Consider the following 12080-nt stretch of genomic DNA (forward strand, 5'->3'; position numbering starts at 1 on the left):
AACAGTACACTACATAGCTGACTTTGTATTTACTTTTACACAGCCACAGCGTATATGTGAGAGATTGCGTTTCTGTATAAGGAACAGCATTTGTAGAAGAGAGTGATAGGGTGTCTGTGTATAAGGAAAAGTGCTTAAGTAAGGCAAACTACTCTATATATGGCATTGATAGTCTGCTGCAGGGTTAACCTGCCAGCAGAGCTCTTATCCAGAAAATAGTCAACCATGCTTGCTGGAATTTAAACTGGTGATATAGAAGTGTTAATTCCAAATTATTAATATAGATAGAGAGAGGACAGGCGAGGAGTCTTGCAGAGAGCATTTCTTGTCAAAATGCTATTGCACTGTTTGAAAGAGGAAAACAAAAGGAATTTATACCCTTCATTGTATCATAACCACAAGACTAAGAGGTAGTGGTTATAGTGCTTATCACTCACCTTTAAGAAGCCTAGAAAGACTGAATTAACCATCAACATTCCTCTTAAATATTAAATAAATTAAAGGGACACTATAGGTACCGAGACCACTTAAGCTCATTGAAATGGTTTGGGTGCAGTGACCCTGTCCCCCTTAGTCCTGCAATGCAAAATACTGCCGTTTTAGAGAAATTGCAATGTTTACATTGCAGCCCTAATACAGACTCTAGTGGCTGTCTACCAGATAGCCAATAGAGGCGCTTTCAGGAGTTTACCGGATTCTAGGTCACCTGACGCTCAGCATGAGGACATCCAGCTTCAGATAAATCCCTATGAGAAGGGCCTAACGCGCTCACGCACTTGCCACACATGCATATTAGATCTCCCCGTCAGATGGCGTCGGAGGAGGTGGAGCACCGATCCAGTGCCGAGGTAGATCTGTGCTGAAATCAGGTGAGTAAATTAAGAGTTTTTTTTACCCTTTTTATTATGGGGGAAGGGTGGGCGAGGACCAGAGGGCACTATAGTGTTAGGAATATAGAATCCGTTTAACAGTGTTCCTTCGAGATTCTGTTGCAGGCAGACATAACGGAGTATGTTGGAACGTTCTACATAAAATCTAGGCAAATTGCTTATTTTATTCTTTTATCAATAGTAGTAAATCAAACAAAAACTGCAATGACCGTTATTTTCTGCAAACCCGACTGAGGTTTTTAAGCTATTTCTGGCATCTGCTTAGTCAGTTTACTACAAGTTAGAAATAATGAGGCAGATTCAGTATTCAAAAGCATATAGATAAGTTATTATATTTAATAAAAAGCTATATTATTCATAACAAATAGGTGAAACAACACCTTGAACACTTGAGGACCAATGACAGTCATCATTACCATCATATTCTAGTAAAATTAAATATTTTAAAATCTTATTCCAAAATAAAATCAACAGAATAATTTGTTACATCTAAACCACAAGTCCAGAAAGCACGCAAACTGGAGCACTGAAGAAACACCCAGCGGCCAACCAGGCCTGCCAAACCTAGGCCACAGCTGAAGTAGTCTTAAATTACAAAAACGGTGTTGAGAAGACAGAAGTCCAAAACCATGCATGTCCCATTAGATCCAGGATAGACAGGGGGAAGTATGCTCAAATTATTGTGGTCTTACTGTTCTAGTTTAGCCTCGGTAAAAAATAAATAAAATAAATCAAAATCCAGGAGATAACGCAAACCAGCACATAAAATGCTAAGTAAATAAATGTTAAAATACAAAAGTGGGTGCTACTTACATATTCTCTCACATTTTTCGTCCTCACAGCTTTGTATGAATAGTAGGCCGGATACAACATACCAAATACCAACCTAATAAACAAAGAAAATCAAGTCAGAAATCAAGTGTGTTATCATACAAAAATATAATGCATGTGATTAAGGGGTCTTCAGTTTAAAAACTGTAATTCCTTTTACAAATATATAAACATAAAACAAAACAGTTTAGGATTCGCCTTTGACACTGCACGCTACAGGGTATCATATGGAGACTGGCATTCTTTGATAACTTATTAGAGGTGCTACCATTCCTTGATTAATAGTAAATAGAAGTTATCTGGAATTGCACTTGTGTGGTGCTGTGTCTCCTGATCAGACCAAAGCATTCCAGGTTTTTTTTTTTTTTTATACCAAAATAGCACAAAAATATAAATTTAAATTGTAAAATTCATCTGACCACAGCAATGTCACCTAAAATCTGTATACTTCTCACAACGTGAGCTTCATATTGAAATAAGCTGTTAAAACATACACTCTATTTTGGACATAAAAAAAAAACTCAATGAAAGAAATCAAATCCTGCTGTTATGATTTCTTTACTAATAATCACAGCAAACATGGACACAATGTGTATCCGGTGCATTTCTATCATACGGTCACCTAATGGAAACACGTACCTTGATATTGGAATATGGGAGAGGGGGGGGTAAGTACTTTGTTTTATTAGAGCAGCACAATCAAGCCAGTTGACTAATTATTCCCTTTGTACATCACAAACCCACATGTGTTTGAGGATAAATAAATATATATCTATATATAAAGAGAGATTAGGATACAAGGTTGAGATCTTAAAAATCAGAACAAACTGGGTGAAATATTAATACCTTTATCAATAAAGAAAACAACATTTAACAGATTTCTTATCCTTCATCCTTTGCTACTTTTAGGAACAATCTCAAATCTGATTTAGGGGCACGAATAGCTAGAAGATGCAAGCTAACATAAAATCTTTGCATACAAAAGAAAATGAAGTATGGGCAGATGCAGTTTCTCAGATAAAAGAATCTATTCAGATAGCTATGAAAGACACTTGTGTGGCATCTTCACCTCAATAAATCTGATTAAGGTAATTTCAAACTCAAGAGCACATCTGCTCATTTGTTTTCATGTGCTGTTCATTGTGCTATCATGTGGACGATGATCTTCTAAGAAGTTTATTTAGTCGAAGCCAGAAAAAAATTACTGAGATACTGAGATAAATTAATGAATCCCTGATTTTTTAAGAAATGTGTTTTTTTACCAAGATGCAAAGGGTTGGACAACAAGCGACATAGACAATCAGTGGTTTTACAGTATGTGCCTATTGCATGATCTCCCAGCTGTATCTTCATCTCCTGGCGAGAGAGAACCGACTTGTTTACAAACTCTTGTTCAAGTGAGAACACAAATAAGCTTACACAAAGTATGTTTTATCTTAAAACTCGTAAAGAGAGCCCCCACTAGACAGGTACAGGCAATTAGATGGGTACAGTTAAGCCCCCTACATGGGGCGCTGTAGTGAAACAATGTCTGATTGAAAATATATAACTATCTCCCCTAACTGGACCACTCTGCAGTGGAGATATGACAGCACAGGTCCCTTACCAGGGTGTGCTGACTGCCCCCTTTCTCCACCTGCACACAAGTGTCAGGAGAAAGTGGTCATATCAATTCCCCCAAGTATGTGAACGAAGCATAGTAGAAGGAGAAGAGTAGACCCGCAATGTTTGCATCAACAGGTAGGCAACTAGAAGAGTGGCTGAGAACATTTTTGTGTGCGTGACTTGCAATGTAAGAATGTTTGTACACCTGTTTGTATACCTGGCAAAGTGTGGACCCTACAGTGCATGTCCCTCTGTGTGTGGTTGGGAGGATGATAGTCAGAGGAGTTATAAGGGGCCCAGGGGTTCTGATAGCGGCCAATGTCATGAAGAAATGAAGATGCCTAGAGCAGCCAAGGTTAGATAACCGGACTGGCCTACCCTTAATATACAGTCATTATTTTGAGGGGTTTTTTTTTGTTTATTTACCATTTTTGTTAAATAACTTTCCAGCATCGATATCACGTCACAATTTCTGAAGTTTTTCAGGCGTAAAATGCAAGTTAATTTTTTTTAAATTCTTTATTTTAGTGTGCAATAAAAGAATAACATACAGGCTTGCATAGCCACGACAGCATCCGCAAGCTTATTATGGTCAAACATTTGCATACAGTGCCATGACATATGAAACAATTGCACATTTTTATTTTTTAGTTTAAAGATACAGGCTGAATTGTAGCTGGTATGGTAAGACTTAGAAAAATTACAGGCTAGAGACCCTACGATAGTAAAAGGCAGATTATACAAGCATGTAACATGAGTCACTGGTCATGCTGTTTGTTTGTTTGTCTTTGGTTTTGGTAGTGCGTGTTACTGTCTTTCAAGCATGTGTTGTGGGGCCGCCTTGTGTCTTCCGTCGATGATCATGCTCGGTTGTTGTGTTGGAGTGTCTAGTGCAGTGGGGTGCCTATTTGTAGGTCCCCTGTCTCTTTGGGTTCCCATGTGGGGGAAGTAAGGTGTGTCTCAGGGGTTGCTTCGGCCCCCTGTGCGTGGGGTATGCGTGCGTGGTTGTGGGAAGTCTGGTCGTGTCTACTTGACCATGTAAAAGGGCAGTCACGGTGCCGGTCTGTATGGACCTATAGAGGACTCTTGGGCCTTTTGCGGTGTCTAATGTGTGGGCCATCTAACCTTGGGAGGTAGTAGTGAGGGGGGGGGGGGTGCGTAGCCTCATGTCTCATTTATTGTCGTTGGTTTGTGAAGGTGGGGAAGGTGCGCCTGAGGTGTGTTTCTTGTCTGGCGTGTATGTGTTGGGTATGTGGGAGAGTCCATGTGCCATTAAGGAGCAAAGTCTATCATGGCGCGGGAGTGCCAGTATGGGATAGGTTTATGTACGTTGCAATGAACTTAAGAATAATACAAGAATAATACAAACAAAACAAAATAAAGCAGAGCGGGGGCCATCAGTTGGTGTGGCTGTGGCTCAAAGTCCTGGTTTTACTATATGGCATGTTTACTTGTGTTGGCCTGTTTTGTCAGGTTGGGGCCATTGTATGTTCATTGTCTCTCGGAGTAAAGGGTACCGAACTCTCCGGGTCCCAGGTGTGTGAGCTCGATGGAGTTGCTGTCTCCGCATTCGGCATGGGAATACCCATGTTTAGGAGGTATGAGGTTGCGTCTTGCAGCGTGGATAGTCTCTTAGTGGTCCCATCTTTAGTGACTAGTAGTAGAGTGTGTGGTAGTGCCCACCGGTATTCAATGCCCATGGTGCGTAGGTGGTTGGTTACCGGGCCCAGCGATCTGCGCCATAAGAGTGTAGTGTGGGTGACATCTTGGTAGAAAGTGAGTTGGGCACCCTCGAAGTTTAGCGGGGTTTTGCCCCTGACCGCGGTCATTATTTGAATTTTATCAGCAGTTGAGTGGCATTGGACGATGACGTCTTGCGGGGCCCCCTGTGGTGCTTGCCTCGGCTTGGGTATACGGAATAAGACTTCAACTGTGATTTTCTTCGTTTGTGTGTGTGACATGATGGAGGCGGTCAGCCGTCTCATGTAGTGGGGGAATTCCGTGGAGCCTATAGTGTCGGGTATGCCCCGGATCTTAATGTTTGCCCGTCTGTGGCGGTCTTCTGCCTGGTCTGCCCTAGTTAATAGCATAGCCTGGGAATTTTGCAGGAGTTGTAGGGCATCTTTTAGGCCTTGAACTTCTTGCTTTAAATCTTTTATGTCTCCTTCTGAGGCCTGTGTGCGTGCTGCGACCGTCGTTATCTCCGTTTTGAGCAAGTCCAATCCGCTGCATGCAGCTGCCGCATTTCATGAAGTAGGTCCGCTATGTCCTGCTTAGTCGCTGGGATCATATTGGGTTCTTTTGGTGGGGCTGTATGCGGTTGGGTTTGCGTGGGTATTGGAGGCCTCTCCTTGGGTCCCTCCCGGGCGTCTGGGCCTTCTGGTTGTTCCAGCACTATCTGGGTGGTGGGTTGCCTCTGTATTTCAGGCCTCTGTCCCGTTGCCCTGGGTGCCTCACTTGGTTGGTTATTGTGTAAGCTACCCGGGTGATCTGGGCTCTGCCTTGTGTGGAGGGGTGCCTGGTTGTGTTCCGGCGGTGTTGCCGCGGGTGCCGGCGGAGGATGTGTGGGCTTCTGGAACATGGCCCCTATGTCCCTGTCCCCAGTACCTTGCTGTCTCTGAGAGCGGCGTCCCATTGCCGGAGTATGATCCGGTGAGTCAGTGGGATGCGGGTGTATCTGGCTGGTGTGTTTCGCCAGGTGTCCGCACAGGATTTCCTCGAGGTCCAGGCTCGATGGTGCGTGGTAGGCCCCGATCTTGAGTCTCTGCTTCTGCAGCTTCTGTGGCTGAAAGAACGGCATCGATGGATGCAGTATGGTGAGCTGCTGCCGTCTGAGTTAGTGTTGTGGCTGGATGGGTTCAGGATTTCGGGGTAATTTGTGGATTTTGTCATACACTGTCAAGTTCATCAAGATCAGTTTGGCACGGAGCAGTGGGATGGTGCCAGAGGACTCATTACCAAAATCAGTTCAAAGAGAACAAGTGGCTATAGTGCCCAGAGTGTCCCTTAAAATAGGGTCATCAACTTTAGAAATAATTTTGCACAATATTTGTGCAGGATAAAAGTTTGAACACTACTCTAAAAATCAAAACTTGAGCATGAATTATAGAAGAAAGAAGTCAAAACAACTATCAATACCTGAAAATAGGTTGGAATTGTATACGGTAGTTGTTTTTTCCCCAAATTGGGCAGGTTGGTTTTATAGCCAGTTGAAATAATCACAAAACCTCAAATACACAATGTTCTCTAGATAGAATATTTAAAAAGCTTGGGAACTGCAGGCCATTTTACTTGATTGGATCTCCCTACTTTCTCATTGCTTTGTATACATGCTATTTGGAGAGATCTACGGTGTTACTGGTGATAAAATAATCTGGATCATATACGCATATTATTGGGGGTTTTTGTGGATTTTTTTTTTTAAAGGAGTCTTTCTATAATTGGAGAGAAAAAAAAAATAAAAGAAAGAGGAAGCAATATTCAGTTGAGAGAGCATTGTGTTCTATTAATATATGTGCCATATTAATTAATAGACTGGAATCAAAGCTTCAAATATTAAAAAGACTATAAAACACAGAAAACATTTTGCATTTGTTGATAGCATTTGTTATGATGAATAAAAAAAAAGGACCAACAAGTTCTGCAGCTGCCTAAGTTACCATTCCAAGGTGGTCATGGCCCAACACCCACTCTGGTATATTAGACTTACAGGTTTTCAGGACCCAACCCTTGTCAGCCCCTCCACCATGCCCCAACACTTGATATACAATTTAGACACCAAATGGGGAGCCAAGTAAGTAACATATAACAAAGGAGCATGACCAATGAGCATAAAGATTAACTCCACTCCTCTATTTGAGAGAAAAGAGGGGGGAGGGGGAAAAAAGGAGGGGGGAATCAGTCACCAAGGTCCAACAATGATCTGTCAAAGCCTGAGCTCCTACCGCGATCCTACTATCTTTAGTTTACAACAATAATTTAATTATGTCATTTATAAGTCTAGTAAGCAATGGAGAGAAACCTTATCATTCACATTTGCAGCTTATTTGTTTTTGAGAATAGTGTCTGCTGTGCACAGACTGTCCTTGAAAAAAGGAAATTAAAGTTTTTTTGAAAGAAAAAAAAAAGTATATAAAACAAAACCAAGAAGAGACATAGTTTAAAAACACAGATAAGAAAGTAGAGATTACAGGAACAATTTTCCATGGAACACTAACTAGCACTGTTATTGTAGGAGACAATGGTTGTGCACGGATTATTTTATTATAATTTTTTTTATAACCAAATGGGAACAAAGCCAGACTTTTATCTGGAAGCTGGTTTCAGCTAAATCTAATTTATTATGTTCAGCACTGCAAGATTTATGGCCAGCCTTGTTTAGCCATGTATAGAGCTGGCAGTAAAATGCCCCGCTTTCAGTTTCCTGGCTGTGTGCAGCAATTAGTGTAACATTCTTCAACCGATGCCTAACCTTAAAAAACCTTTACAGTGTGTTCCTACAGCAATGTGCAGGGAATTTGCTTCTGGAGCATTAACAATTTAATGGAGGCCCTTTGTAAATTATTGGAGGGGAAGGGGCTGGTGATATTTACATTATATATAATCACTGCAGTCCTGCCGGAGGATATGGTGCATAACAATGACCGTACTCTGATATCCAAGGCTTTCATTCTGGAGGAAATAATGTACTATTCCTGAGAGTGTATAATACAGAGCGAATATTGTATGCAAGATTTCTTCTCAGTCAAACTATTGATTTTTATCATTTTATGGGTATTTTCTTCATGAACTAAACCATTAATAACTGGAAATTTTTGCCTATCATAAGGATTCAGGACAAAGAGAAAAAAAAAAAGCAAACAATCTGTAGTAATAGCCGTCTGGGACCCATGGACAGGTGAAAAGCTTTATAACAAAACAAAACATAAAACTCAACAATGGAGAAGAAAGCAGAATATCAAGATGGTAACAAACAGACCAAAACATAGGTAGATGACCCAAGATTGACAGACCGATACAGACTTGATGCTTTGGGTCTGGCCTAAGAACCTAGACTATCACAGATAGCAGAGACAAGTTGTCAAATAACAGAAAAGAACAAAATTATTCACACTCAACCAATGGCCCACCAAGTGTTGAGTTCCCAGATTTATTGGGCCACAGGGGAACATTGTCAAAAACTGCAATATACGGTGGGCCGAGTACTTCACGAAACCACAGACGAAAACATCCCAGTGGCACCGGCACCATTTCTACTACACCATACCACAACACCCACACCGGCATACAAACGATCAGTGATACCAAGGCTCCTCAATGCAGCGAAAGCAACAGTCCCAATCTTCTGGAGACAACCATGCACCCCCTCACTCAAGCGCTGGGTGGAGGAGGTGGAAGACACCCGGAGATTCGAGGACCTAAAGGCAACAACTACAAACGCCAAAGAAAAATACCGTACAAGATGGTTCTACTGGCTAAGACACATCGCCTCGGATGACTTTGTGACGCTCTTGAATACATCTGAACACTGAGAGGAACACATGGGCAACAGGTGGGGGGTGGCCATCTGGGGCACCGGCGGAGTGGAGATGCCCAGAACAGAGATGGGAGACACACAGAGACCGGCTGACTAAGATACCGCCAAGCCGCCCCTCCCCCCCCCCCCTTTTTTTTTTTTTTTCTCTTCTTCTTCTTCTTCCTCTCTCCTCCTCTTCCCCTCGTCCTCTTCCCCACCCTCCCGTCCTCCCCACACACATACCGGACTCACACCAAACACGACCACAACCCCTAGAGGGAGGCACACAGACATACAAACATAAACCAGATCCCAACTAACAACATAACCTACAATTTTAACCAAAGCACAACCCCATGCACTGCCTACGAGCATACCAAGACTCAGAACAGACGCTACGGACTGAGCCACAAACACGCCCCCACTATCCCAAGCTATATAGAACGGTTGAAACCGCTAACACCGGAACAACAGTCAGCATAGACCGCCTAGACACAAGAAACGATATACTAACATACTGGCCGCACCTGCTGACTAGCCGGGTACAATTTCAAACCAGATACACAACGTGCGATACCTCTGGCAGGCGCCAAACCACTGAAGGTGACATATAGGCCAGGACCACGTAGGGGACAAGCACACATAATCACAACAAACTAACCAACCCAAGATTACTACAAGTATCGTCTAGCACTAAGCCGCTCCGCTAGCTAGCTACCACAAGGCACCCACCCAAACCAGCTAACATGAGGCGACTATCCAAACCAGAGGACAAAAAAAAAAAAAAACGATATACACAAACCAGTTAACACAAGACAACTGCGCAAACCAACTAACACAAAACAACTACGCAAACCAATTAAAACAGGACAACCACACAGACAAATATTACTTTGGGCTATACCCACCTAGTTAATGTATCTTGAAGTGCGCACCTACTTAATTAAACTAAATACGCATGTTCAATATTCTTGTTTCAAAGTTACCGCCTCTGCGTAGGCGACCGTATGCTTTTACAATACTGCGTTTGAATTCCACAAACAGAATGTGATGACAATAAAACCGATTTAAAAAAAAAAAAATAAAAAAAAAAAACTGCAATATAATGCAGAAAAGAAGAGGCAGAGACTTCCATGGGACTCCAGTAAGTGTGGAAACAGGTTTTATTTCCTATTGTAGTAGAGCACCAGGGTATTCCTGAACAAAAAACTTCTACAGCAGACTGTAGTTGATATTCTCGACACTACCTTTATAAACAAAAACTCTGAAAACAAACTCTCTTTACGTTTCTAAGAGTCCTTGCATATGTTGAGAAACAAATGTGAATTTCAGTTAGGCCCCAGCCTCTCAAGGTCACATGGAAGGGTAGGTTACTTAAAATATCTAGTTTACAATAACTCACTTAACGGCCCTGTTAGGCCAATTCAGACCGTTTGTACAATTTATAGAAGAAAACCAAAAAACACTTGACGTTTACATGACGTGTGCATAACACTAAGGAATTCAAAATGGTTTTTCACAGTTCCTAAGGTATGGAATACTGTTAATTAATAGACTATTTGATATTATTTTTATATAGTGTGAATTGTCCACAGTGCTTTACAATCACAGAAAAAGTAAAGCAAGTTCTGCTCAAATGAGCTTACAATCTATGAGGATCTGCTGTAGGTTAGTATATATATCATTCTCAAAGGACACAAACTGGTAAAATGGTCTTGACCAGTGATTCAAACCTGGGTTTCCCAGTTGTAAAGAGGTTACCACTGCTCTAACCAGTTAATTATAAGATAGTAATATTAGTCAATTACCTGTGGGTTTATTGGACAGAAAAATACCCCCCCACATGACAGTGATACCTATATAATGCCAATCATAGATCTAGTTTTATGACCCCGCATAATGGATTTTAAATAGTCAGCGACCTCGCCACGACCCATGTGAAAGAGCTCATCTCTGGGAATCCTCTTTCTAGATCTGCAGAATGAATCTTTTGAATTGTCTGTGAGATCAAATGAGCATAATAATCAAGGCTGTTAAAGCTTCTAGGGTACAGATCTAGTGATTTTGATATTTTTTTGTGGGAGGGGGGGATTAGTATGGCTTTGTTATATTCACATACACCATTTTACCATCTCAAATTGCACAGAAAGTGCAGTGAAGGGAAAAACAAAACAAAAAAAACTGCGTGTCTTCAGCCTTGCCTGACTGCCTGCCTGCCTGGAGGGATGCAAATGGCAGATATTTTACCATGAAGACCTGAATCTGAATCCCCTAAATGCAGTTTCACTTAGGCTTTTTAGGCTATTATGTAATGTCACCTTCCTAAACACTCAATTTAGGCATTCACTTTTAATTTATTTGCATAATGCTCATTCTCTAAATTTATCCTGCTTTTTTTTAGTCAGGAGGAGTAGTCAGGTGACGTGATAAGAGCTTGGTACAACAAACAATATGCATACTTTTGCAAAAGTACACAGGCAAACAGGGAAGTGTTTTGCAACAGTAAAGTAACAATTAAAATGCATTGTTGAAAAACATAGATGTCTTAAGTTAAAGAGACAGTCTAAGCACCATAGTAGCCTTGCATTTATGAGCGTGGCTTATAGCATCATTCATTTATAAAAATTACTGCCGCTGTAAGACAGCTCACCTGGACCAGCAGATGGGTGGTCCACAGCTTTCCTGATAGTCACAGTGAAAGAGTTGAACACGTCTCTGTGTAAATTAATTGCACTCATGGTAGTGAAGAGCAGTTCGAGTCGTCCTATGTGATGAATTAAACTGTTCTTTTGGGATAAACTACTTATCTCACAAATAACGAGTCAACACAGGCCAGATTGGAGCTTTTTTTATCCTAGTGTGGGAGATCTAAACAATGCACAGAGGAACACATCAGAGGGGATGAGATGAAACCAGGAAGTTGGGGATTTTCCATAAAAGTAGCATATAATCCATTATACTATTCACTATTTTGACTGAATTCCATTTTCTGTATTCCGAGTAAAGGGCAAACTATTTTTTTTTCCAGTTGTCCAAGAACACCTAACCTAATTAGCTGCAGATAAAACATTCCAAAAATGCATTTTAGCAACTAACAAGGTTGAAAACACAGAAAAGGCTCTCTCTACAATTTTTATTTTTTAATTTACAATCAAGTGCTGCTTTGGTTGAGGTTCTAAAAGGTTTGCTGCAATGCAGCGGAAAGATCATTGTTCTAGTGGCATAATGTGTGGAATCTG

At 41.2% G+C, this 12080-nt stretch overlaps 1 protein-coding gene across 1 annotated transcript in view; it reads right to left on the reverse strand.

Annotated features, from left to right (window-relative positions):
* REEP3 (receptor accessory protein 3) overlaps positions 1-12080 on the reverse strand; it is a 142650-nt gene that overhangs the window by 104867 nt on the left and 25703 nt on the right. The window contains exon 2 of the mRNA XM_063434289.1: positions 1704-1776. Within this exon, the coding sequence (XP_063290359.1) occupies positions 1704-1776 (73 nt within the window). The remainder of the gene's footprint in view (positions 1-1703; positions 1777-12080) is intronic.

This window comes from Pelobates fuscus, chromosome 10 (genome assembly GCF_036172605.1).
Source record: "Pelobates fuscus isolate aPelFus1 chromosome 10, aPelFus1.pri, whole genome shotgun sequence".
NCBI classification, from domain to species: Eukaryota; Metazoa; Chordata; class Amphibia; order Anura; family Pelobatidae; genus Pelobates; species Pelobates fuscus.